The sequence below is a fragment of the Micromesistius poutassou genome (assembly GCF_964030765.1).
Source record: "Micromesistius poutassou genome assembly, chromosome: 18".
NCBI classification, from domain to species: Eukaryota; Metazoa; Chordata; class Actinopteri; order Gadiformes; family Gadidae; genus Micromesistius; species Micromesistius poutassou.
The window spans coordinates 9,945,849-9,971,149 of record NC_140288.1 but is presented as its reverse complement, the minus strand read 5'-3'; the positions used below and the strand labels follow the sequence as shown (position 1 = coordinate 9,971,149).

Here is a 25,301-nt window from a genome sequence, read left to right as displayed (position 1 = left end):
CCGCGCGCCGTCGGTGGCGCACGAACTCAACGCACCGATGCGGGAAGATCTCTTCAAGAAGCGACCGCAGTGTTAGGTTTTGACTAACACGGTTATTAAGTTATAGATTGCACCCCCATATTGACGACTTCATTTTACTTCCAAAACGTTGGAGTGGAGAGTAGGCGTGGAGCGGATGAGGTGTTTCTGAATCTCTGACTGCATTATTTATCAAATAGGCCTTAAAGACTTCATTAAGAAAATGAAATATTGCATGTAGGCCTATGTCAAGCTGTCTGAGACTATCATCTTCTAAAGATGATAACGATTTGGTAGGGTGAGAACATCGGCCGAAGCCTATATTATGAATCACTTCAATTTATATTTAAAAAAAGCAAACATGCAGTGACACTATTAAACAATTGAGACATGCATGCGTGTGTGCGTTTATCAGATGTCTGTTATTTTTGTACTAAAATGATTATTTTACTGAAATAAAGCAGATGTAACAAACTACCTGTTATTTTCATAAAATATCTACAAGTTGAACAACGCGCTTTACAGGGACCTTTCCCATTGGTCCGTGGTAACTAAGGACCACCAGAAGCTGCTTCCACCTTAGCACCTTGGGAGGGGGGGGGGAGGGGGGGAACGTCGAAGCAACGTTGTTGGCCGAAGCAGACCGGCGCGAATGTGCCAAAAAATGTGATTCTCTATGAAATATGTGTTCTTATTCAAAATATAACGAAATATTTCATCATATTTAAAAATATATATATTTGTTAATTTTCTCGCTTTTGTCATTTCAGAAAATGTTTGACCTTACTATTTGGTATTGTGTCCCGACGCTTAAATCCTTAATATGATTAATTATCAATATAGCCTGTAGGCCTGTTGGACAATGTGGCCGTTGCTATGTTGTAGGCCTAACTCATCTGATTATTCACTAGTTAACTGCAGGTTTTGTAGCCAAGGAACTTACTTTTTTATCGTTAATTGCCATTGAACCTAAACAAAACTGAACAATAACTCCACGATTAAGCATTAAAACAGGCCTTATCTTCAGCTGTAGTTTAAGCCGATGTCTTTAGGATGTTGCAGCGCTGGATAGTTGCTGTTAAATGTCTCTTTGAAGTTATGAGTCAGAATCACTTGATTCGGTTAGATCACTTTTCTGATTAGTTCTGCCAGCCGCCAGCAGAGGGCCTCAGTGAGCCATCCAGAGCCGTCACTTCTACGGCGTGAGTCACCATCCTCCCCTGGAAAAGAAATACTCATCAACCATCTTTCATAAATAAAGGTTATTCGATGCCTTTGACATAAACGGGTTCCATTCCCACACCCAAAAGGAGTAATAGCATTTTATGTTGAGAGCAACAGTAGCCTACCACCTCTTCTCTTTTTTTCTTTTCTCTTGTGCTCATTTTTCCCAGCTGCCAAGTAAACTGCAATACAAATCAATGTGAACTCGAACCTTACAAAACATGAGGCACATAATGAGAATAAGCCAATTTCCATTTTCTTTATGTTTCTATATAATCATCATACATAGCCTAATTAAACCATATTTGTCTTGGTAACATGATTTAGCCGAATGGGACTGGTCTGTATAGTTCATCCATCTTATCTGCTTTACTTTGGAGCTCTCTAAACAGTGCAGAATACAGCAATAAATCAAATGGATACAATAACATCCAATGCAAGCCTTATAACACATGAAAGAACAGTGGGAATGTAATATAACACTATAAAAGGAGTCAGACTAATATCGTTAGCCATAGTAGTTGGAGAAGGCCTAGTGAATCTGTACACAATATGTATTACATCATTCCATATAAGAGGGTTTCACATGACCAGTATTCTCTATATACTCCGCCCCCCCCCCCCCCCGCCCCCATCCTATTCATCATTATATTTAGACTTGAGCAGAACAAGACTTTCTTAGAAACACAAAGTGTACACTAGTAGCTGAAGGCTCCGTTCCAGACGCCATACGTATACAGCTGCCAGCGTGCGCCTGAAGCCACTGATTGTATCTGAAAGTTCATGCGTCCACCAAAGTTCATTAGTCCTCTGACCTCATCTTGCCTTCTCATAGAGATGCTTCACAGCCATGTTGGGCTTTAATCCTTCAAAGATAAGATACGATTATCGTTATATACTGTGACGACCACTGCCGTGGACGCCTGTTCGGGTTCCGCGCAGGGGATCCCTTTGTATTTGTTGGAGTGGTTTAAAGCGCGCTGCACAGTCGCGCATGAGAGAACGCGCGAGCCGCGCATCAGGCAAAATTACGGTCACGTGACGGTCACGTGCCCCGCATGGGCTGTCGCACCGCCCTTTTTTAAGGCGCGTCTGATGGCTCGGATCCGCACGATTTTTGTCACTTGGCGTACGAGCGGACAGACAGACCGGAAAAACCACAGAGAGCAAGAATGGATGATTTCGAAGGAAGAGTTGCTGAGCAAATGCGCCTCTACAGGAGTCTGTATGATACGGATCCGATTATATCAGATCCGATGTGACACTATACATGGACAGTCACATGAACACGGCTGATTTGCAATGTTTGCAATGTCCGATTTTTCTCTACTCTATTTTTTTTCAACGATTACAAAAAGTTGTCTAAGCACAGGTGGTATGTGATCATACTGGCTATAGAATCTATAACTACTGGCCCATCAACTATTGTAATGTAATGTGGCCTCCGTAATAGCAGATTTAATATTGACTACGCCACTCTCGATTACAAGGGTGAGACAGTCTGGTGATCATACTGGCTATAGAATCTATAATTACTGGCCCATCAACTATTATTTAAGCACAGGTGAGAATGCTCTGGAGAAGACTGCGTCTTCTCCTGGCCAATATGCGACTGCGCAAAGCGCTTCTCAGGCTTGACTCTCTTCTTGGCCGCCGCTACAATACATACTTTATTGAGCACAGGCAGGACACATTGTTAAGCACCACAAGATTATTTTTGAGACAAATTTGAGCCAGAGATGCAGGTTGCAAGCAGTATGAATACAATCCTTATATTTTACTTTATATTACTTATTATATTGCTTATATTACTTTATATTAACTGAGGTACCATGTTTACTTTGGTCTACATAGCAAATACACAGAGCATTGAATAAGTTCCATTGTATCATATGGATCTTGGCCGGTCTAGTCCACTTCTTAAATCTCTATGAGATTTCCACCATCCCCACCGACCCGTCGCGCTATGAGGTGTGCAATAGGCAGGGCCGGCGCTAGCCATTTGGGTGCCTTAAGCACAAATGCATTGTGGTGCCCCCCCGAAAATCATCAATCAAACATCAATTCAGTAATTGTCAGTACGTTTCTCTTTATTTCCAAAATAACTTCTCAACATTAATGTTTTGCAAAATGTAATGTGCAAATAAAGAGAAATTAAAATATTGATAAAAGACACTAATTTTGAATTAACAATAGCAGCAAACATTAACATAAGTCCTGAACTAGTAGTTGATGGTTGTTGGTCAGGGCTGGGTGCTGTTGCAGAGTCTGCAGAGATTGGTGGTTGTTGATGATGTGTGCTTGAACTGCTGGTGGATGGTTGATCATCTAAATCTTCCTCCTGGTCTTGAGGAACTCCTTGCATATATCTAAGCATTGACCCTGCATTCAGAAATACAAGAAAAAATACTCAGGGATTGTACACTGAAATACAGTTTTTCACCTTGATTCAAAAACAATATTACATATTAATTACAGGTTTATGTAAGCCAATGTGTAAATCACTGATGCATGACAACATTTACAACTATTTTACCTTTAAGACAATGATTGATGGCTCAAAATATAAAAAAAAATCGACATAATTTGAAAACTATGAATGTGAAGGGAGGGGGATCTACATAACTAAGATTTCTTTATTTTCTTTCAAATTGTAGTTTCACCTACAGATGTCGCCCTGCAGATGCAAGGTTTCTCAGAATTCATGTTACCAGGAGCCATTCTCCATTCATCAACTCATTACTTTAAAGTATCATCTGTAGCATTACTTTTTCCACTACAGTACACAATTGCATACTGGTTGGTTCACAGTACACATGCATAACGTCATAACGTAGGCTACATAACAAACGCCAAATAAACGTCCTGAAATGCAGTAGACCTATATAAGTAAACTTGGCTAATACTTGGTTGACGACTTCTGATGGCTAAAATAATATAGGAGCTAACGTTAGTTAGTTTGTAGACGTTAACGGTAACGTTAACATTACCTGGCATGAGCATAGACATTCATACAAGGACTAAATTACAGAATTAGCCATTTTTATTTAAAACATTGTCTTACCTGCCATCGACGTGCGTGCATCATCTCGCTGTCTCTTCTTTTTTCTCTTATCCGCCCCCGACTCTTGATGCCTTTTCGAGGCCATATCCAAACACAGGTGTCTGCCAAACTTGTTGTTTTTGCCAAACATGTTCATTTTAAATATATCGCGTTATTATGATTATTATTATGATGATGATTTTTTACGAGACATATTTTTTTGGTGCCCCCCCAGACACTTGGTGCCCTACGCGCAGTGCGTGTTCTGCGTGTGCGGAGCACCGGTACTGGCGATAGGACGGCCTGTAGCCCTATAAGGACGGAGGACAGTGCTGCCATAAAAAATCGATTGACGTTGAATATTCAAATTTGATTCATTTTTTGTTAATTTGTGTTTATGTAATTTGTTAACCTTTCATATCATACTTGAGACAACGTCGGCTGGCCGAGCGATGCAACAACAGCACCCCCTGCTGGCCGAGCGGTGCAACAACAGCACTCCCTGCTGGCCGAGTGGAGCAACAACAGCACCCCCTGCTGGCCGAGCGGAACAACAACAGCATCCCCTGCTGGCCGAGCGGAGCAACTTCCTGACCGCGGATCACATTCTGACGCGTCTTCCGTCGACGTGGATTCAAACCGGAAGCGTTCACCCGGACTGCTACGTGGAAGAAGCTTCCTATGTTTGAGAGTCAGCTGGCCTCATCCGAAGAACTGTCTTGCAACAATGATTAAGAAATTTGATAAAAAAGACGAGGAATCTGGTAAGATGCGATCTCACATAAACATTAACGGAGCGTGAAACCAACCCGCCGACAGTGAAGTTAGAGACAGTGAGCCCACCCCGCAGAGAGCTAGCTCCCTGTTAGCCCCTCGGCTAACGGCCGCCTGTATTGATGATTATTTACTTATGATTTGTCACTCTGGTCTTTGACATTAGGAGTCTAGACTCGTGTAATATTATGTAAGCACGATTATATTCCATCAGAGGTTTAGGCGAATGACAACGTCTCGGTTTAAGGAGGAGATGGTCCTCCCGTCTGAGGAGACGTGTCGCTGTCTGTACGTTACCTGCTCCTCTGTTACCTGTAACGCGACCTGTGTGTCAAATGCTGGACGTATTCGTCGCGTTATGGACCTTTCAGGTGGATTGTTTTAACGTGGCGTTTGTTTTGTCCTCTTTCAGGAAGCGGGTCCAACCCCTTCCAGCATCTGGAGAAGAGCGCCGTCCTCCAGGAGGTAGGACCCACTCTGCTGATGACACTCCAGACACGATCAATGTATTGATGCATTTAAAAGAGTGCATGATTTATTACAACGTCCGGCTTATTGTTGACAGGCGCGTATCTTCAACGAGACTCCCATCAACCCAAGAAGATGCCTTCACATTCTGACCAAGATCATCTACCTCCTTAATCAGGTAGAGGGATATGTCGAGATAAAGGGATACGTCAAGATAAAGGGATACATCGAGATAAAGTAGTAGATAGATAAAGGGATATGTCGAGATAAAGGGATATGTAGAGATGTTACTGACGGACTCTTAAGTCCCTCCGTCATTCTCTGCGTTGTTGACACGTGTCAGTGTGTGCGTCTGTTCAGGGGGAACACTTCGGCACCACAGAAGCTACTGAAGCCTTCTTCGCCATGACCCGACTATTCCAGTCCAATGACGTAAGTCATGGGCTATTCTACAAAAGGGAAATGTATGATTTGGGCTGTGTGATGATGGAAATATGTGTCATTATGTGGAATAAGCCTTTTTTTTTATATAAGACTCAACATATATTTTGGTTTTCAGCAAACCTTGAGAAGGATGTGCTACCTGACCATAAAGGAGATGGCCAACATCTCCGAGGATGTCATCATCGTGACCAGCAGGTGAGCCAGCTGCTCAGATCACGCTGACGTCTCTGGAGTCACAGCTCATCCAGGGGTTTTGTGCATTCATCATTTGAATATAAATGAATAAACAGTATTTTTGTCTTAATGAATGTGATTGCTGGAAATAAGCTAATGTAAACAAATGCTCTATGCTACATATGGTGAGGGTGAAGACTTAATTTCATTTTGTTGTTGTTTTTTTTGTCCTTTCAATTAAAAGTTATAGTTTATTAGTATTGTTGGTCACTTACTTGTCTGATCCAGGAATAATACAGTTTATATTATCCAACTACAAATTTTAAAAATGAATGCTATTTTTTCGGTTCTAGCTTGATAGGAATGGACTAAGGAATGTGTTTCTTTGTGTTCCACAGCCTGACCAAGGACATGACCGGCAAGGAGGACGTGTACCGGGGCCCCGCCATCCGCGCTCTCTGCAGGATCACAGACGTAAGGAGGGCTCTGTGGCTCTGGACGGGGCTGGGGGTCCAGGGGGAAAACACCAAACTGTCTCAACGCACTTCTTCTTCTACAATTGAAGAATTTAGATTTTAGTCTTCCAGCTGCATTGGTAGTCATGAGCTACAGTATGTCTTTTAAAATCTTCCCATTGGGGCCCTGAAGCATTTCCACTTACTATAATATGACGGGTTGATCCACACCCAGCTCTTATTGACAGTGGAGCGTTATTGACCCTCTTCTCTCTGCTCCTCAGACCACCATGCTGCAGGCCATCGAGCGCTACATGAAGCAGGCCATCGTGGACAAGGTGCCCAGCGTGTCCAGCTCCGCGCTGGTCTCATCACTGGTAAGATGGGACTCCTCAAGGGAGAGGAAACAGGGATCAGTGTGGCGGTGTGTACCGTCTCCGTAGTAACCCTCCCTCTGTTGTTGTTGTGGTGGTGGACAGCACATGGTGAAGATGAGCTATGACGTGGTGAAGCGCTGGGTGAACGAGGCCCAGGAGGCGGCCTCTAGTGACAACATCATGGTCCAGGTGAGACTCCCAGTACAGAGCCGTGGGCAGGGGGGGACTGGGGACTGGGTCCATTTCCCAGTGTCAGTGAGCATCCTGGATTGCCTCCAAGGTGTTGCTTAATGACCTGGATCAGAGCTCACTGTGAGGTGCTCTTTATTATCGTGTCTGCTTAAAGGTTATTGGACTCGTTCTATAATCCAATAAAAAAAGATATGCATATCAAAAACAAAACAAACATTTCCACTAAAGCTCATGAGCCTGAATTTCGGTCCATATTTGTAGAGCTAAACAAAAAATAATTAACAGAGCAAAGCACACAGCACAAATATAGCAGGGCTGAATTTATTTTACTCGCCTCCAATAGGACTTAAATTCATATCAGATTGGGATATTCCCAAACCATTGTTGGATGTTGGATGTTGTTGTTGGATGAAGAGTTAAAGAGTGTTCCTCTCCCTGGCTCCAGTACCACGCCCTGGGCCTGCTGTACCACCTGAGGAAGAACGACCGCCTCGCCGTCTCCAAGATGCTCAACAAGTTCACCAAGTCCGGTCTCAAGTCCCCCTTCGCCTACTGCATGCTGATCCGCATCGCCAGCAAGCTGCTGGAGGAGACGGAGGGAGGGTACGTTGAGTCCTGCTACAGACCATCGGTTCATTTAGTGGATTTAAAAACATTTTTATTTGTTGTTGGTCAGTGGAGGTGTCCATTCTAATTTTGATAATCTGTGAATTGATCAAAATGTAATCTGCTTAAAGCATCAGAAAGCAGTTGATGGCATTCCCTACTTTATTTTTTATTGATTAGTATTATACTTGTTCTTATGATGACGAAAATGCATCAACTTTCTAATTTTGCGTGTCTGTGTGTATGTGTGTCTGTCTGTGTGCACAGCCACGACAGCCCCCTGTTTGACTTCATCGAGAGCTGCCTGAGGAACAAGAACGAGATGGTGGTGTACGAGGCGGCGTCGGCCATCGTGCACATGCCCAACTGCACGGCGCGGGAGCTGGCGCCCGCCGTCTCCGGTACGTCCTCATGACCCCGTACAGTCGTACACACACCGCCGGTCTGTTGGGGCCCCGTGGAGACACTAAGGGGCCACAGGGCCCTCCGCAGAGCTGCCTGCCACAGCACGTTGACACGTACACAAAGGGGGGCGGGGAATGGGTTCTGACCCCGAGGGAACGGGAACCCAGAGCCAACCCGGAAAAATAATGTTGTGGGCTCCACTGAGAAGCTATTGGAACGTGGTTCTGACCACGGCTGGAAAACAGCAGTAGTGGGAGCAACCTGTAGGAAACCTGGTGTTTGGGTTTCAGGTGTGCCGTACAGTTTCCTCTGAGCTTTCCTCTAAGGCTTGCTGTGGTCTGTGTTTTTCTTTCTTTCTCCAGTGCTGCAGCTGTTCTGCAGTTCACCCAAAGCAGCCTTAAGATACGCTGCAGTCAGGACCCTCAACAAGGTCTCACACACACACACACACACACACACACACACACACACAGAGTTGATAAGGTTCAATCACTAATACCACTAATCCATAGAATCAAGTATTTAAATAATGTCAAATATGGTCCGACTCAAATGAAAGGGATGTGACAAGGCACTGGTGTCCTGTGTGTGTCCGTGTGCGGCCACCAGGTGGCGATGAAGCACCCATCAGCGGTGACCGCCTGCAATCTGGACCTGGAGAACCTGATCACGGACTCAAACCGCAGCATCGCCACGCTGGCCATCACCACGCTGCTGAAGACGGGCAGTGAGAGCAGCGTGGACCGGCTCATGAAGCAGATCTCCTCTTTCGTCTCCGAGATCTCAGACGAGTTCAAGGTCCGTCGCGTCTGATTGGTCGGGTTCACAGATGTTTCTGTGACAGTAGGAACCTACATGGATTTATCTAGGGGGAGGAGTCTTCGTTCATTTAGGGATGGAAAGAATATGGAATAGAATAAGAATATAAGGGAGGAAACTGCGTGATGCAACAGAACAGACAGAAGGCTGTTGGATAATATTTTTATTTTTTTTATTTTTATTAATAATTATAAAGTGTGTGTGTGTGTGTGTGTGTGTAGGTGGTGGTTGTGCAGGCCATCAGCTCCCTCTGCCAGAAGTATCCCAGGAAGCACAGCGTCATGATGAACTTCCTGTCCAACATGCTCCGTGACGACGTAAGTCCCCCCCCTCCTTCTCTCTCTCTCCTTCTCTCTGTCTCCTTGTCACTCTCACTCTCTCTCGGCCTCATCTCTCTCTCTCTCTCTCTCTCTCTCTCTCTCTCTCTCTCTCTCTCTCTCTCTCTCTCTCTCTCTCTCTCTCTCTCTCTCATGTGTGTCCCTAATGTCTCTCTCCCTCGGCCACAGGGGGGCTTTGAGTACAAGCGGGCGATCGTGGACTGCATCATCGGGATCATCGAGGAGAACCCTGAGAGCAAGGAGACAGGGCTGGCCCACCTGTGCGAGTTCATCGAGGACTGCGAGCACACGGTGCTGGCCACCAAGATCCTGCACCTGCTGGGCAAGGAGGGCCCGCGCACGCCCGCCCCCTCCAAGTACATCCGCTTCATCTTCAACCGCGTGGTGCTGGAGAGCGAGGCCGTGCGAGCAGGTAGAGAGAGAGAGAGAATGGAGGACAAACACGTTAATACACCAGTATCCCATACACACACGTATACACAACACATACACACACTAATACACAAAACTGCTAGACCTTGCTTAGTGCTGTGTATACAAAAAGATTGTTTAAACTATCAATTGGCTTCCTACTCTATCGCCACTCCATGTGGTTGACTGAACCCATCTTGGGTGAATCGTGTGACATTGAATCTCCTTCAGAGCAGACAGTACATATTGACCTCTTTGTCCCCTGGTGCTTCCCGTAGCCGCTGTCAGCGCCCTGGCCAAGTTTGGAGCCCAGAATGATGACCTGTTGCCCAGTGTCCTGGTTCTCATGCAGAGGTACTTGTCTCACTGCCCCCATACTGACCACAGTCACCTACTGACCAAGCCCAGCAGACCAGTCACGTTCTGACCAATCACAACCGACCAGTCACCTACTGACCAATCTCAACCGACCAGTCACCTACTGACCAATCACAGCAGACCAGTCAAGTTCTGACCAATCACAACAGACCTTTTATCCAAAAAGACCTACATAATGCTACATAGACATTTTAATCTGGTTCAATAAAGACAAGACACATTTTTTGTTTGTTCATTTTTACAAATAATCTCAGATAATATTTTGCATTTGTGCGCATTCCTTTTTCTTCACATTTATCACATTTGCGACCAAAATGGTCTCACCAAAACCCCCTGGTCTCACCAAAACCCCCTGGTCTCACCAAAACCTCCTGGTCTCATCTTCTGACTGTGTGTGTGTGTGTGTGTGTGTGTGTGTGTGTGTGTGTGTGTGTGTGTGTGTGTGTGTGTGTGTGTGTGTGTGTGTGTGTGTGTGCAGGTGTATGATGGACAGTGATGATGAGGTGCGGGACAGAGCCACCTTCTACATGAACGTCCTGCAGCAGAAGCAGAAGGCGCTGAACGCCGCCTACATCTTCAACGGTACGACGGTCACACACAGGCACACACATGCACACACATGCACACACGCAGTCTCACACGCACACACACATGCAGTCTCACACGCAGTCTCACACGCACACAAGTGCACACACACACCACAACGTAGTCTCACGCTCACACACATTTAAACCCCCTCGACACTAGTGCTTTTCAAACTTGACATACTATACAGTTCTCCATTTTTATTGAGCAGTAGCGTAGGTCCAGGTTGAAATGGGGAATACTGTATTGATAAACAATATGAATAGAAAAAGGTCAATTGGCAGAGAGTTTTTTTACATGGAATTGATGTTAAAAAAGCTTTGGGGGGATTGTTCCATAGTACCTCCACATGGGGGTCACAGAGTTTAGAACAAAACATCTAGGAGCCCCCAGACTACAACCAGGAGGATGAATCCTCTGATGGCTGAGAGCTCTGTGGTTAGGTTCTCCAGGTCCGGTGAGATTAATGTGTGTGTGTGTTTACCAGGTCTGTCTGTGTCGGTCCCCGGACTTGAGAAGTCTCTGCACCAGTACACGCTGGACCCCTCAGAGAGACCCTTCGACATGAAGAGCGTCCCCCTGGCCACCACCCCCATCTCGGAGCAGAAGTCAGGTAACCCCATCACCCCCACAACCACCCCAAACCCCATCTCAGAGTGGTAGTCAGGTAACCCCCTAACCCCATCACCCCCACACCACCACCACCCCCACCACCACCACCACCACCACCACCTCCGCCCCCATCGCGGAGCAGAAGAGGATGAACTCAGTTTTCTGAGTGAGAGTCACTCCTGGGTCTCCTCAGACGTAGTGTTTGACCCCATGTTGTTCCTCCTCTCCCAGACATGGCGCCTGTAGCCACCAGCAAGATGCCGGAAAAGCTGGCCCCCTCGCGCCAGGACATCTACCAGGGTGGGTGACTCACCGCCGTGAAATGGAAACAAAAACTTTCCTCTCTCGTCCTCTCTACGTCTTGTAAGAGAGAAAAAAAAGAAAGCAACCAAGTCAGATATTAGTTGAATATTGTTTGAATATTCAAATCTTAGAAAAACTATTTCAACGAATGGTATTAATGTTGATCTGTGCCGACGACCCGACAGAGCAACTGGCGGCCATCGCAGAGTTCCAGGGGCTCGGCCCGCTGTTCAAGTCCTCGGAGGCGGTGCAGCTGACGGAGGCGGAGACGGAGTACGTGGTGCGCTGCGTCAAGCACACCTTCGCCCAGCACATGGTGTTCCAGTTCGACTGCACCAACACGCTCAACGACCAGCTGCTGCAGAAGGTACCGCAGCACTGTGATACATTACATCCAGACCAGCTTCATGGTGCACCTTGTTGGTAATATAGGAGAGCTAAACGGTGACTGTTCATGTTTGAAGTCTTTTACTTGATGGAGCAGAGTCTTCCATTGGTAATGTTATGTTCAAGAACAACTTGAACCTGTCATATGTGAACACAAAACGAATATGTGGGTGTGAAAATGTGTGTATGCTATGCACACATTTCACCACATTTATATTTAAGGCGTTTAGCAGACGCTTTTATCCACAGCCACTCACATTACGTACATTGGTCAGAAGAAAAAGAAACAATATATCGCTGTGGGTACAGTAAGGATGTTCATAGAGCCAAGCACTAACCATCACTAGGTTACCACGGCTTACAGTTGTTGGATGGTATTCTTTGTGTGAACGTATAAACTGATATGTGTGTCTCAGGTGGTGGTGCAGATGGAGCCGTCGGAGTCGTACGAGGTGCTGCACTACATCCCCGCCGCCAGCCTGCCCTACAGCCAGCCGGGGTCCTGCTACAGCCTGGTGCGGCTGCCGGAGGATGACCCCACCGCTGGTACGCACCCTGAGGGGGGCGGGCTGGGGGCCAGGGGGACACCTCGGGGGGGGGGGGTGGGGGGGGGGGGCTGGGGGCAGCTGCACTGGGGATTGTGGGAAATGTAGTGATAGCCGAGTACCCTCGCTTTACAATGAACTGAACTGTTTAGTGACTGTCCTGAGGTCACAGAGCGGTCAGCGAACTGTTCAGTGACTCCTGAGATCACAGAGAGGTCAGTGACCTGTTCAGTGACTCCTGAGGTCAGAGCGGTCAGTGAACTGTTCGGTGACTGTCCTGAGGTCAGTGAACTGTTCAGTGCTCTGAGGGCACAGAAGCAGCTGTCTGTCAGCTGATCCTCTAACGTCTCTCTGCTCCGGGGATGCAGTATCGTGTACGTTCAGCTGCACCATGAAGTACCTGGTGAGGGACTGCGACCCCAACACCGGAGACCCCGACGACGACGGATACGACGATGAATACGTGGTACGAAGCCGACGCCCCCCTCAGTCTCCAGCCAATCAGTTGTCTGAGTGGAAGGATGTTGCAGTGAAACAAGCTACTTTTTAAAATGACTTGTAAATGGATTAGCATTTTGTCTTCCTCTCGATATAATTCTGAAGTTGAACGGCATGAGGAGTGAACACGTGTGAAGCCGTCTACAAAGAGACAGCTGACCCTGTGGAAAAATCTCTCTCTGTCTCTCTCTCTAGCTGGAGGACCTGGAGGTGACGGTAGCAGACCACATCCAGAAGGTTCTGAAGCCTAACTTCGGTGCGGCCTGGGAGGAAGTTGGAGATGAGTTTGAGAAGGAGGAGACCTTCGCACTGGCTTCAGTACGGACTCTAGACGGTACGTTCCCATCGCCACATTAGGGTGCAATGCCGACGTACAGCGACCATCAGTTGGGATTCCCAAAGCTTTATTTTTTTTGTGGGATCTTTGGGATAAATATTAGGGCTGCAACTAAGGAGTATATTCATAGTGGATAACTAATTGTTGTTCTATTAAGTCGATTTCCCAATTTCGGAAGCATTATGTATCAAGTGTTTGGTATTGTACCGCTGACTGGTGCGTTCCCCACGCCGGGCTGTGATGCTCACCACATCTCTCTCTCGCTCTCTCGTGAGTGTAGAGGCGGTGGGGAACATCGTCAGCTTCCTCGGCATGCAGCCGTGCGAGCGCTCGGACAAAGTCCCTGAGAACAAGAACTCCCACGTCCTCTTCCTCGCCGGTGAGTAGATCTGAACTGAACCGTTTCTATTGATCAATACATCATTGATCTATTGCCACCAGAGGATCAGTATGTTTTAAATCTGGACTTTAAAATGCTCCAGTACAAAGCAGAGATAGCTTTGACTTCACATGTGACCTCTCCTAACCCACCCCCCCTCCAGGTGTGTTCCGCGGGGGTCACGACCTGCTGGTGCGGGCCCGCCTGGCGCTGTCGGATGGTGTCACCATGCAGGTGACGGTGCGCGGCGCCGACGAGACCCCCGTCGACGTGATCCTGGCGTCGGTCGGCTAGCCCCCCCCCCCCCCCCCCCCCCCCAACCCCAACACACACACACGACCAAATCCAAATCCCCGCCACCCCCCCCCACCCCTTTCATATCCACCCCTTTCATATCCACGTCGGCACGCTACACTTTCACGTCTTTGCCAGCGGGGGGCGACTCTGTGCAGTCATGTTTCTGTTGTTGTATTCAGGAGTTAATGAACGGATTAATAAAGATTAAATAAAGAACCTGTAAATGAAGTCTCTTCTTAGAAAACTACTTTTATTTGCAATCATGTTATCGTGGATTGGAAGATTGTTCGATGGCTGAATCTGAATAATTAGTTCCCCAAAGATTACGTTTCTTACAATAATTGAGAAATCGTTGACATCATTTTAGGTCATTACTACTATATCGGTAATGAATCATACGGTTATGACAGTTACGCACGCACAGAATTGCGTTCCTGTGTTGGCAATCCCATTGCTAATGCTTGTAGATTGTTAGTGATTTAAAAAGCAACATATGCACTCATTCCTCGAGGTCACAACCTCCCCTGACCAAAGGCGCAGCGTGAGGCCCTCATGAGGAGGTGGACGGCGGTCAGAGGAGTTGATGAAGAGGTGGACTGCGTCAGAAGGAGTTGATGAAGCCGTAGTAGGCGTTCAGGAAGCCCAGCGGGTCTTCCAGCTGAGGGTAGTGGCTGATGTGTTTGTCCAGCAGGGTGATGGTGGACCGCTGCACCAGATACCTGCACACACCGGGATCACACCGGGTTAAACAAGGCATTTGTATGTGGATGCTGCACTTGTGAGAGATGTTGAGGATCTGTTCTGGGGACATGGGGGGCGATGACTGTCTGGTGAATGAATCCATTCCCTCATCCATTCATTCCCAATGACTGGATGGCTGTGAATGAGTGCACTCATTCAGTCAGTCACTCATTCCTTCACCAGACAGTGACTGCACTAAACCACCCAGGGCAGGACTCAAACTAAAGGTTTCACAGGACACAAACTCCAGAACTGACCGAGGACCAGGGGGGCCAGTTGTGTTTCCTTATGTATTCATTTGTTACGTCAAGGCAGAAAATGAGGGAAGGCTCCCGGCCAATTCAATTTCTATTTTAATTAATTGCCAGCAGAGATGCCTATAAGGCCGATGTCTTTAGCCAGCCCTGCATCTAAGGTTACGATGGAGATTAGACCAGGTTCTAATTGTCTTTAAATAGAACCCAGAAAGAAGCTGCATGTGAGGAACGTTGACTTTTGTTGCAACTTTTTGATAACACCCTAGTTCGACCTTTTACTTGAAACTATAGGCACAGTCACTTGAACTGCACCTTGTTTTAATAAATGATTCACTTATCCACACTATTCCTCCAGAGGGCTGACCTCACTGGTCAGTTGGTCACCAGCCAACTGAAATCAAACAGGGCAGCTATATTACTGCGTTAGCTCCATTATGTTGATGCCATCAGGCATTTGAAACAAATTCAACTCGAATGCAAACAAGCACACTAAATAAAATGACGCTGTTTGGCCTTGGCAAAGCTGATGGAAACGCAATTAATCAAAAGGCATAAAATAAATGGGAGCGAAGAGAGTTGAGTCATCAATTAAACAAACCACGTGGTGTACTTTCAGTTTGGGACTGAGCCTCCACTTACTTATAGCGGCGGAGGAAGTCGGGGTGAGGGTTGACCGGGTCCAGGGGTCCATAGATCATGTGCACTGAGGGAGGGGACACACACACACACACACACACACACACACACACACACAAAGCTTCAGTGTGAACTCATTGGGACAAATAAATTAAAGTATCTATTACTGAGTACGTAAAGCTATCCGTGTTAGAAGTTAATAGTGGGTCATGCTTATGGTTTAATGGATTTGTGACCACCCAACCCACTTTTGTTTTAACCAATGGCAACGCAGCTGTATGTGGATGCAGATTGCCCCGGAGTGACCACCAAGGAAAAATCCAGACCACCAGAGAATAACATCTGGCAAATGTCAAATGGTAAATCAAATCTGGACTAATGTGCTGTGTTATACGCAGGTTTATTTTACGATTATTGCATGCCTACTTGTAGGCATTTAAAACTTCACCACCTGCTGGCTTAAAGACCACATTGCATTACTCACTCTACACAAGACATACATGGAGCATATTTGATTGATAGTTTCCGCAATTATTCCATTTGTGGCATCAGGATTGCATTGAGCATTAGAAATGTATGAATAGTTGTGCGACCGTCTTGGGTTCAAACAGCAATTTACACCCACCCCCAACCCCCCATATCCACCTAGAGGGCCTGTCTCAGAGTGGCTAAGCAGCTTCTCCACACCGGCTAAGCAGCTTAGATCTGGTTGGCTAGTTAAGATTTGTCTGGCATAATACCAGCTCCTTGCCCACTACTCAACAACAAGGCCTCCAGAGACACTTCTGCTGAGCTGGAGGTGGCCATGGGTTGTGCGTTACAACGTGCTTTAGTGTTGTGCGTCACAACGTGCTTCAGCTTTGTGTGTTACAACGTGCTTCAGTGTTGTGCGTTATAACATGTTGTGTTTGTTTCTACATGCTTCAGCTGCTCAGTGACTCACATGGAACCAGGGTGGAGCTCAGTGCCCCCACCCAGCGGTCTCTGTGCTTCGCCCGCTGGTTGATAAACTGCAGAACACTGTAGAGAGAGAGAGAGAGAGAGAGACTTACTTATCATGCTTTTTCTCTAGAGAGAGACGGACAGAGATAGAGAGATCGACTCTATGTCACAAATATGAAATCGCAGAGAATGAAATTTGCATTCTCCCATCGCTTTGTAAACACACAGACACACACACACACACACCTGTCCATGACCAGGTTCCCATCGTTGAAGCGCAGGCTGGTCCACATGTCCCAGAACTCCTCATCAGTGGGCTGTGTGTACGGACCAAACACCTGGCCAACACTACAGGAACACACACACACACACACTGTAGCCAAAGTGTTTGGGCGGCAGGTATGAGTAATCCTATCAACAAATATAAGCCGGTTAGCTCATCAAAAAGACAGCTCAAGAAAGATACATTTAATCTGTCATTTCCATATGTACACTTCATATACGTGCGTGCGTGCATGCGTGTGTGCGTGCGTGCGTGCATGTGTGTGTTTTATGAAAATCAGAATAAATATGAGGCGCATCCACAAACTTGAAATGAAGATGAAAAGTATTCACCATTACAAAATGAAACAAGTGTGGGTATAGTGTGTTTCCACACACACAACAGCCGCTACCTTCTGGAGAACATCATGTAGTTGGTGAGACGAGTCAGGAGAGGAGACAGAAGAGACACGTCCTTCAGGACCTGCAACACAAACAATGACAAACACTGCGTTGAGCTACGCTAGCTGCTGTTACGACAAATCATTTATATTAAGAGTTACATTTAAAAAACAACAACATTGTTAGCGGAATATAAAAATCACTAAGTTAGTTATAGTTAGAATACAATTATGCAAATAATCCATCGCTTACAGTCTGGATCCATCGGGGGTAGTGTGTCTCTGGGAAGATTCCTGTTAACAAGAGAGGAGAAAGGGAGAGCGTTCTTCAAGTGCTTTGTCATTTGTATTTGGGCAGAAACTGCTGAAAATGAGACTCAACTTTCATTAACTTTCCTATCGTTAGAAAATATGGTTTTGATTTCAAGGACGTTTCCGATACAAATGATCCAATATCAAGAGACAAAATTTGGATAAAATGAGGGTGGCTGAGCTTCTGTCTTCATAGAGGTGTCTGATATTACAATACTTTACTCCCAGTGACTGACGAAACAGCAGTCCAACTCTCTCCAAGCGTTTAGTAACGGATGAGCTCTGTTAACTAACAGAGTTAGTAACTCAGTGTTAACCGATACAAGTGGGACATTTTTACTACAGACAGACTGTAGTAGAAATGTTTGGTATTAAGCAGGACAGAAAACCACTGAACTGACACAGCGACACTCACCCCCATTGGACAAACACAGGCTGTTGATGGTCAGGTGACCTGTCCGGTTCTGGTCACTCCTAGAGAGAGAGTGAGAGAGTGCAAGAGTGAGAGAGGGGGGGTTTACTGATTCAAGGTCATTCATTCTACAGTCAATCCTTTATAACTAACTGACAACCCCCCAACACACACACACACACACACGCACGCACGCACGCACGCACGCACGCACACACCTGTAGAGCAGCTCCAGGGCCACTGTGTCTCCATAGTCGTGGGCCAGCAGGTTGACCCTCTGGCCGCCCAGCCCCAGGTGGGCGAGCAGTGCCTCCACAACGCTGGCCTGTTCGAACACGGAGTACCTGTGGCCCCGCTGGGGGGGGGGGGGGGAGAGAGACTCAGGTTCAACATGACGCCCGCCACCAGCCGACACATTGGATCATTGACCAAGGAAACAGAACCAGGTCTACAGTTTAAATAAATTGCTTTACGCACTCAAAGGACAAAGTCGACTGACCGATTTAACTGAATCCAATCCAATGCGAAAACTGGTTAATCATTCAAGTCACCAAGTACACTTGATTTTCTGCTTAATGCTCCAGAAACAATATTTGGATCATGGATCATTATGAAATTAATACTTTAGTGTGTGTGTGTGTGTGTGTGTGCATGTGCATCTCTGTGTGTGTGTGTGTGTGTGTGTGTGTGTGTGTGTGTGTGTGTGTGTGTGTGTGTGTGTGTGTGTGTGTGTGTGTGTGTACCGGTTTGTCGCTGAAGCCGAACCCCAGGAAGTCCAGCGCTACGACTCTGTGGAAGCGCTGGTTCAGAGCGCTCCAGATCTGACACCAGAACAACAGGAAGAGCTTCAGCACAACGCGGAGCGATGACATCACTCCAGAACAACACCTCAGCCTCCACAGAGAGACCCACTAACAAGCTCCACCCCGCTCCTCCATAGAGACCCACTAACAAGCTCCACAACGCTCCTCCATAGAGACCGGCTAATGAGCTCCACCCCACTCCTCCACTCATCACCTTGTTCCAGTCGTAGCTGGACGTGGGGAAACCATGGAGCAGGACGACGACATCCGAACTGCCCACCGCCCCGAAGGAGTCTGAGTTCAGCGGAGAAGACCCCCGTTAGCAACACACACACACACACACACACACACACACACACACACACACACACACACACACACACACACACACACACACACAATTAGGCTGGTCCACATGTCCCAGAACTCGTCATCAGTGGGCTGTGTGTACGGACCAAACACCTGGCCAACACTACCGGCCCACACACACACACACACACACACACACACACACACACACACACACACACACACACACACTCTCTCTCTTTCTTGTTTACCTCTATAGAAGATGTTGCTTCCCCTGAAGTTGAAGCTCTCCCCGGAGTTGAACCATTTCTGCAGGGCGGGGGAGAGGCTGGGGGGGGGGATGTGCAGGTAGACCGCCACCAGCGGGACGCAGATCAGACCCACCAGGAGCCACCATTCCCTCATCCTGACTCAGCAGCGGCAGGGAAAACCTATTTCTGAATGACAGAGTGACGCAACTCAGAAGGCTATTCACTGCAAGGTCTTATTAATAAGAATGCATGAACGCAAACGACCAGCATTGCAGAGCGAACTGAAGACTAGAACAGGTTCTCCTTATCGCTCCCGTTGACAGGCCTGAGCAGAGCGGTTCACTATCGGCTCTTTCCAGAGTTAATATATTTGAGGCACAAAGGTTAAAGTCCGACGCAGAGTTCAGGTTTGATATCAACTATCAATTATAACAGTGGTGTAAAGTCAGAGCGACGTTACTCACAGACACTCGGCGGTGCAGCGAGTCTGTCATTCCGTCTGCAGACAGCGGAGGAGCCATGAGAACTCTCAGCTGTCTGTCCTGCTGTCTGTTCTGTTGTTCTGCCGTCCCGCTGTCCCGCTGTCCTGCTGCACTCTCTGCCTCTTCCTGGACCGTGGAGGAAAACCCATAGCACGCATGCGCACACGTCCACTTTACGGTAAATAAAACTGACAGCATGTTGCTAAGCTACCGCCAATCTGAACCTGAAGGTTCAGATAGTGTACACATGGTGGCGGGTCTGAGCTCATATCCACTCTTCTATATCTTCTCGAATGACGTTCTGCACCACAGCTTCCATCAATACACCAAGAGAGGACATTTATATTCATCACAATCACACACACACACACACACACACACACACACACACACACACACACACACACACACACACACACACACACACACACACACACACCCTATAGTGCATAGCGACTTAAGATGATTAACGTTAAAACAGTACGTAACTACAGTAATTGTCTTAAAGGTGACATATTATACCACCAGGTTGTTATTATATTATATTGAAAATCTGCCTCTTCTGACATCACAAGTGGGCGTATCCACCTAGATGTATGACGGATAGATGAGCAACGTTTGCTACAGTCCACCGGGTAGGCTGGTAGACTGATCTATCCAGCACACATCTAGGTGGACACACCCACTTGTGATGTCAGAAGAGGCCGATTTTCAAAACGGCGTGTAAATGGCGTGGTAAATGGTCCTATAGCGCTTTTATCCAAAGCGCTTTACACGCAGGGCTCGTCAGGAGCAATTAGGGTAAGAAGTCTTGCTCAGGGACACCACGACACTCAACTAGGAGGAGCCGGGGATCGAACCAGCAACCTTGCTCTACAGCCAGCCTCTACAGCTCTACCAGCCAACCCGCTCTACCTCCTGAGCTAATGCCGCCCGGCTTGTGACGGCTAATCACACTCACCTGGTGGTATAATATGTCACCTTCAATAATTTTTTACACATTTTAGTCGTCATAATGGACTTCTGCCAAACCTTCCATTGATGAATAAAACGCATGGCCCTGCATTTAGGCTAAATACATTTTTTATTTTTAAAAACCATACACATTACTTGACAAAGTTTCAAATGTAAATCCAATCACGATAACCATTTAAATTGCTCAAGATAACCAGACATGAAGTACTTTATTTTCCAAATGTTAAAAAAAAATCCAGAAAACAGATGGATAGACATTCATTCCCGTTACAGGAAGAAGCTACGGAACAAACTCCTTTGTATGGATACTGCTCTTTTCTCTTCAGTTTGTACGCCATATCAAGCTGCTTTATTTCATCTGTAAAACATGACAAAAAAAAAAAACATTTCCAGAAAATAACATTATGTATTATTGTGGTTAACGTTTCCCTTGTGCCTCCGCCCTCCGGTTCAGACCAGGAGCGATACGCTGCGACCACCGGCCAAGGAATTCCCCCAATCGGTTTTCACAATGCATTACAATTTTGACCGCAAACTCTTCAATAGAAGCCTGTTCCCCTTCAAAACGTGAGCACCCTGAGAAGAATATTCCTGTCACACCAATTTACACCCATTTGTTTTAATTCTCCGGAGCCCGGAGCCCCTCCCTGTCCCGCGGTTTTTTTGTGTCAAGTCTCGCGTTCTGCGAGTAGGAGGAAAGGTTAGCAACTGTTTCGTCATAAAAATACAAAGGTACAATTTGTCTGGTGTGTATCAAAATTTGTTCCCCACGGGACGCTATGAAATAAGTACCCTGTGCAGATACCAGTGTATGTGGCGTTTATGTTGACGTGTCAAATCCTTTTTTTTGTGTTTCCAGTACATCAGGTGTCAAAAATATTTTACAAACGAACCAGATGCAGCAACATTTTCATGACGGTGGTAATAGGAGTCTTATGGACAAAGATGGACAATACAAACTGTTTATTTTTTTGTGGTGAGGGGTTATTTTTTAAATGCCAACAAAATAGATATGGGAGAGGGATGCATAAAGTTGTTCTAAAGAGAGATCTTAAAGATTGAATGAAATATGAAGGGGAAAAAAAATCTATTTGCTTTGACCAGAGACAACATTTCGCTACCTAAAGACAAAAGTTAAGTTAAAAGATTCCGTCTTAGTCGATTTTTTTTTGTTGCTGTTGTATTAATTCCTTTCTATGCCTGAGTAAACAAATATGAATATTGTACATTGGCAGGGACTGATGTAAAAAAAGGAGAGGAAAGAAATCAAGAGAAAGTCAATGTGTTAACCAGCCGTTTTCAAAAACTCTTAAGAACATACCCTTTCAAAACGTGACCATCAAGGTGTCCAGAGCCCTTGAATGCAATCGATGAACCCATGAAGGACTGAATGAATGAGTGAGTGAATAGAACTCGGAGCTCCTCAGAAACTTTACATAGAAATGTGAGTGGAGAGAGGTCCCGTTTGTCCTACAAACGCCCTTTTCTCCTGTGAAATCCCCTGCGGTAGACCTCTGTTCCACTGTTTCACAAGCCTTAGTGTTTATCTGTTTGGCTAGAGAGTTTTATATTTATCTACAAATATATAACAAGTAAAACGTGCAGGCAAAAATAGTTAGGTTTCCATAGAAACACCCTTTTTTTCCTGAAAATACAGCAGTATCTGAAATAGTGTCTGGTTCGATCTTTTGTCTCTTTTTAGTTTTTTTTAAACTGTCCCCAGTTTTAATTCGATCGTACGCCAGGAAGCTCTTTTTGCCCATGAACAGAAAAAAAGTATCTACAAACTTTGTAAACAGACCTGCTTTATCAAAAAAAAATAAACATAAATAATTCAGAATATTAACAGCCAATGGAGCAGAAAGAGGCATTGAGTGAGCCAGGGCCAGAGAGCTAAATATACATCATTCAGATAAAAGCTAAGAGGTTCTTTTAAATCTTACAGCCGATCATCAAGCCAGGAGGAGCTTCTTCTCCTCAATCAATAATAATAATAAGAAGAATAAGAATAACAACAACAACAACAATAATAATAATAATAAAAACAGGTCACTTTCAATCCGAGTTTGTAATCACACCTCTCGTGCACCGAGAAAAAGACAATTATACCACGGAGGGAGGGTTGGGGCGGGGGTGGGGGGGGTCAGGCGGGGAGAAAAAATGTTTAAAAAGACAAATGCATCCACACCAACCAAAACCCTACACTCTGAACCAATGTTTGATGTTGCATCGAGGCCCAGCCGGGGCCAATCCCAGACTCCGCTCTGCTCCTGAGGACCCTGCGGCCCCTCCTCGTCTCCTCGTCTCCTCCTCATCTCCTCTCCCCTTCCCCCTGCTAGTGCATCCGTCCGTTAGTCACAGCAATCCTCCCGCGCTGGGCAGTAAAGTGGTGGCGTGCGTGGAGCAGAGAGTGTGTTTGTGTGGAGCAGTGTGTGTGTGTGTGTAGCAGTGTGTGTGTGTGTGTGGAGCTGTGTGTGTGTGTGTGTGTGCGTGGAGCTGTGTGTGCGTGTGTGTGTGTGGAGCTGTGTGTGTGCGTGTGTGTGTGGGTTGGGGGGGTGGTTTGGGAGGGGACTGAGGGAGGTGGTGTCAGGGGGGGTGTGTGTCGTAGTAGTAGTAGTAGTAGTAGTAGTAGTAGTAGTAGTAGTAGCAGTGTGGCCTCAGCCCCTGGAGATCAGCGAGGTCTCCAGACTGTGCAGGGGCCCCAGCCCGGCCCCTGGGATCAGAGGGAGGTCTCCAGACTGTGCAGGGGCCCCAGCCCGGCCCATGGGATCAGAGGGAGGTCTCCAGACTGTGCAGGGGCCCCGGCCCGGCCCCTGGGATCAGAGGGAGGTCTCCAGACTGTGCAGGGGCCCCGGCCCGGCCCATGGGATCAGAGGGAGGTCTCCAGACTGTGCAGGGGCCCCGGCCCGGCCCCTGGGATCAGAGGGAGGTCTCCAGACTGTGCAGGGGCCCCGGCCCGGCCCCTGGGATCAGAGGGAGGTCTCCAGACTGTGCAAGGGGCTCCCGGGGCTGGACAGGGCGGGGGCGGTGAGGGGCGGCGGCTTCAGGCTGACGTGGAGCTGCAGGTGGTTGTTGCTCTCCACCGCGTTATTGTTCTGGTTGGGCGTGGCCGCCGGGGGCTCGGGGCCGGGGTGGAGGGGGGGCGTGGGGGCAGGGCTGGGCGTCGGCGAGGGGCTGCCGGGGGCGGTGGCGGGGGGGCCGGGCGAGGGTGGGGCGGGCGAGGCGTTGCGGGGGCTGGATGAGTTGCGCTTGGTGGGCGCATCATCCTCGGCATCCGTGTCGTCGATCAGGGGGATGTGCGTCTCCGAGTCCTCGATGTGGAACTCGGGGTGCGTCATGAAGTTGTGGATGGAGGAGCGCGGGTCGGGCTTCTCCATGCCCTCATAGAGGGAGACGGAGCTGCGGAATGCATTCACCACCCGGATCTGTACCGGGGGGGGGGAGGGAGAGAGAGGGAGGGCAGGGCAGGGCAGGGAGGGAGAGAGAGGGAGGGAGGGAGAGGGAGGGAGGGGCAGGGATGGGGGAGGGGGAGAGAGGGAGGGAGGGGCAGGGAGGGGGGTAGGGGGAAGGGGAGGGAGAGAGAGGGAGGGGGAGGGAGACAGGGAGACAAAAGGGGAAGGGGGTGAGAAGGGGATGGAGGAGAGGGGAGGAAGCGGGAGGGAGGAGAGAGGGGGGAGAGCGAGAGGAGGTGGGGGTAGGGTGGAAGAGAGGGGGTGGAGGTAGGGTGGACGAGAGAGAGGGTTGTGGGTGGGGGGTGATGGAGATAAAGTCAGTCTCGTTTCCATAGAAACACACATTTTGACCTTAAACAGCTGGCAACACTGCATTCAGGAGGGGTTTAATTGGGTCAATAGTAGGGACGCTCAAAAGACCAAAGGATTCCTGTGCTTTAGGATGGGGGGGCATGCTGTGGTGCTTAGTCGTACATTTCCAGTACATTAAGACAAGGTAGTCCTGATGCTCGGTTGGTTAATCATTGACTTCCTGGACTGCCGTTGAAACACTCAAGTCTGCTTATTATGTAGCTTCAAATAAAGACTTTGGGAAGAGGTGAGTCCAGGACTCTTTGGAGCGTTGAGACCGACCAATAGAATGCAGTCTGTGTTTTAGGGTTAGAAGGCATTTCACCAATAAAAACTCTGGATTAGGGACCTGCATCCAATTCAATCAAAAGTGCAACGAGGGGACAGGGAGGGAAGGAAAATAGTTGTTTTCCGAAGACAGATCCAAAGATAAGAGGTTATTGTTGTTGAACATGCTCAAAGAGACAGAGAGACAGAGAGAGACAACCACAAAGTGAGGGACAGAGTGAGGGACAGAGAGTGAGAGTGAGAGAGAGAGGGGGGAAGATAGAGAAAGAGAGTTGAGGGACAGAAAGGGAGAGAGGGAGAGAAAGAGAGAGAGACAGAGACAGAGACACAGAGTGAGGGACAGAGAGCGAGAGAGACAG

General features: G+C 47.3%; 3 protein-coding genes across 3 annotated transcripts in view; 1 reads left to right on the top strand and 2 right to left on the bottom strand.

Moving 5' to 3' along the window:
- Nucleotides 1–4,918: 4,918 nt before the first annotated feature.
- copg2 (COPI coat complex subunit gamma 2) lies at nucleotides 4,919–14,297 on the top strand. The gene is made up of 24 exons (XM_084483172.1): nucleotides 4,919–5,049; nucleotides 5,472–5,524; nucleotides 5,625–5,705; nucleotides 5,888–5,959; nucleotides 6,087–6,166; nucleotides 6,544–6,619; nucleotides 6,885–6,977; nucleotides 7,080–7,166; nucleotides 7,615–7,772; nucleotides 8,043–8,176; nucleotides 8,543–8,610; nucleotides 8,790–8,978; nucleotides 9,221–9,316; nucleotides 9,506–9,749; nucleotides 10,027–10,102; nucleotides 10,605–10,708; nucleotides 11,199–11,324; nucleotides 11,555–11,623; nucleotides 11,812–11,993; nucleotides 12,430–12,559; nucleotides 12,927–13,024; nucleotides 13,252–13,390; nucleotides 13,674–13,772; nucleotides 13,936–14,297. Exons 1-24 carry the CDS (start codon nucleotides 5,013–5,015, stop codon nucleotides 14,064–14,066), a joined length of 2,622 nt encoding a protein of 873 aa, XP_084339298.1. The 5' UTR covers nucleotides 4,919–5,012; the 3' UTR covers nucleotides 14,067–14,297.
- Nucleotides 14,298–14,300: 3 nt separating this feature from the next.
- mest (mesoderm specific transcript) lies at nucleotides 14,301–20,012 on the bottom strand. The gene is made up of 12 exons (XM_084483173.1): nucleotides 19,859–20,012; nucleotides 19,395–19,580; nucleotides 19,049–19,128; nucleotides 18,775–18,852; nucleotides 18,250–18,386; nucleotides 18,035–18,093; nucleotides 17,561–17,601; nucleotides 17,320–17,390; nucleotides 16,892–16,993; nucleotides 16,647–16,723; nucleotides 15,707–15,770; nucleotides 14,301–14,788 (listed from the first exon to the last, which is right to left on the bottom strand). The coding sequence occupies exons 2-12, from the start codon at nucleotides 19,546–19,548 to the stop codon at nucleotides 14,671–14,673; spliced, it is 981 nt and encodes a 326-aa protein (XP_084339299.1). The 5' UTR covers nucleotides 19,549–19,580; nucleotides 19,859–20,012; the 3' UTR covers nucleotides 14,301–14,670.
- A 1,787-nt stretch (nucleotides 20,013–21,799) lies between these two features.
- Nucleotides 21,800–25,301, bottom strand: part of atp2b1a (ATPase plasma membrane Ca2+ transporting 1a) — a 46,875-nt gene continuing 43,373 nt past the window's right edge. The window contains 1 exon segment of the mRNA XM_084483186.1: nucleotides 21,800–24,276. Coding sequence (XP_084339312.1) covers nucleotides 23,821–24,276 — 456 coding nt within the window. The 3' untranslated portion in view covers nucleotides 21,800–23,820.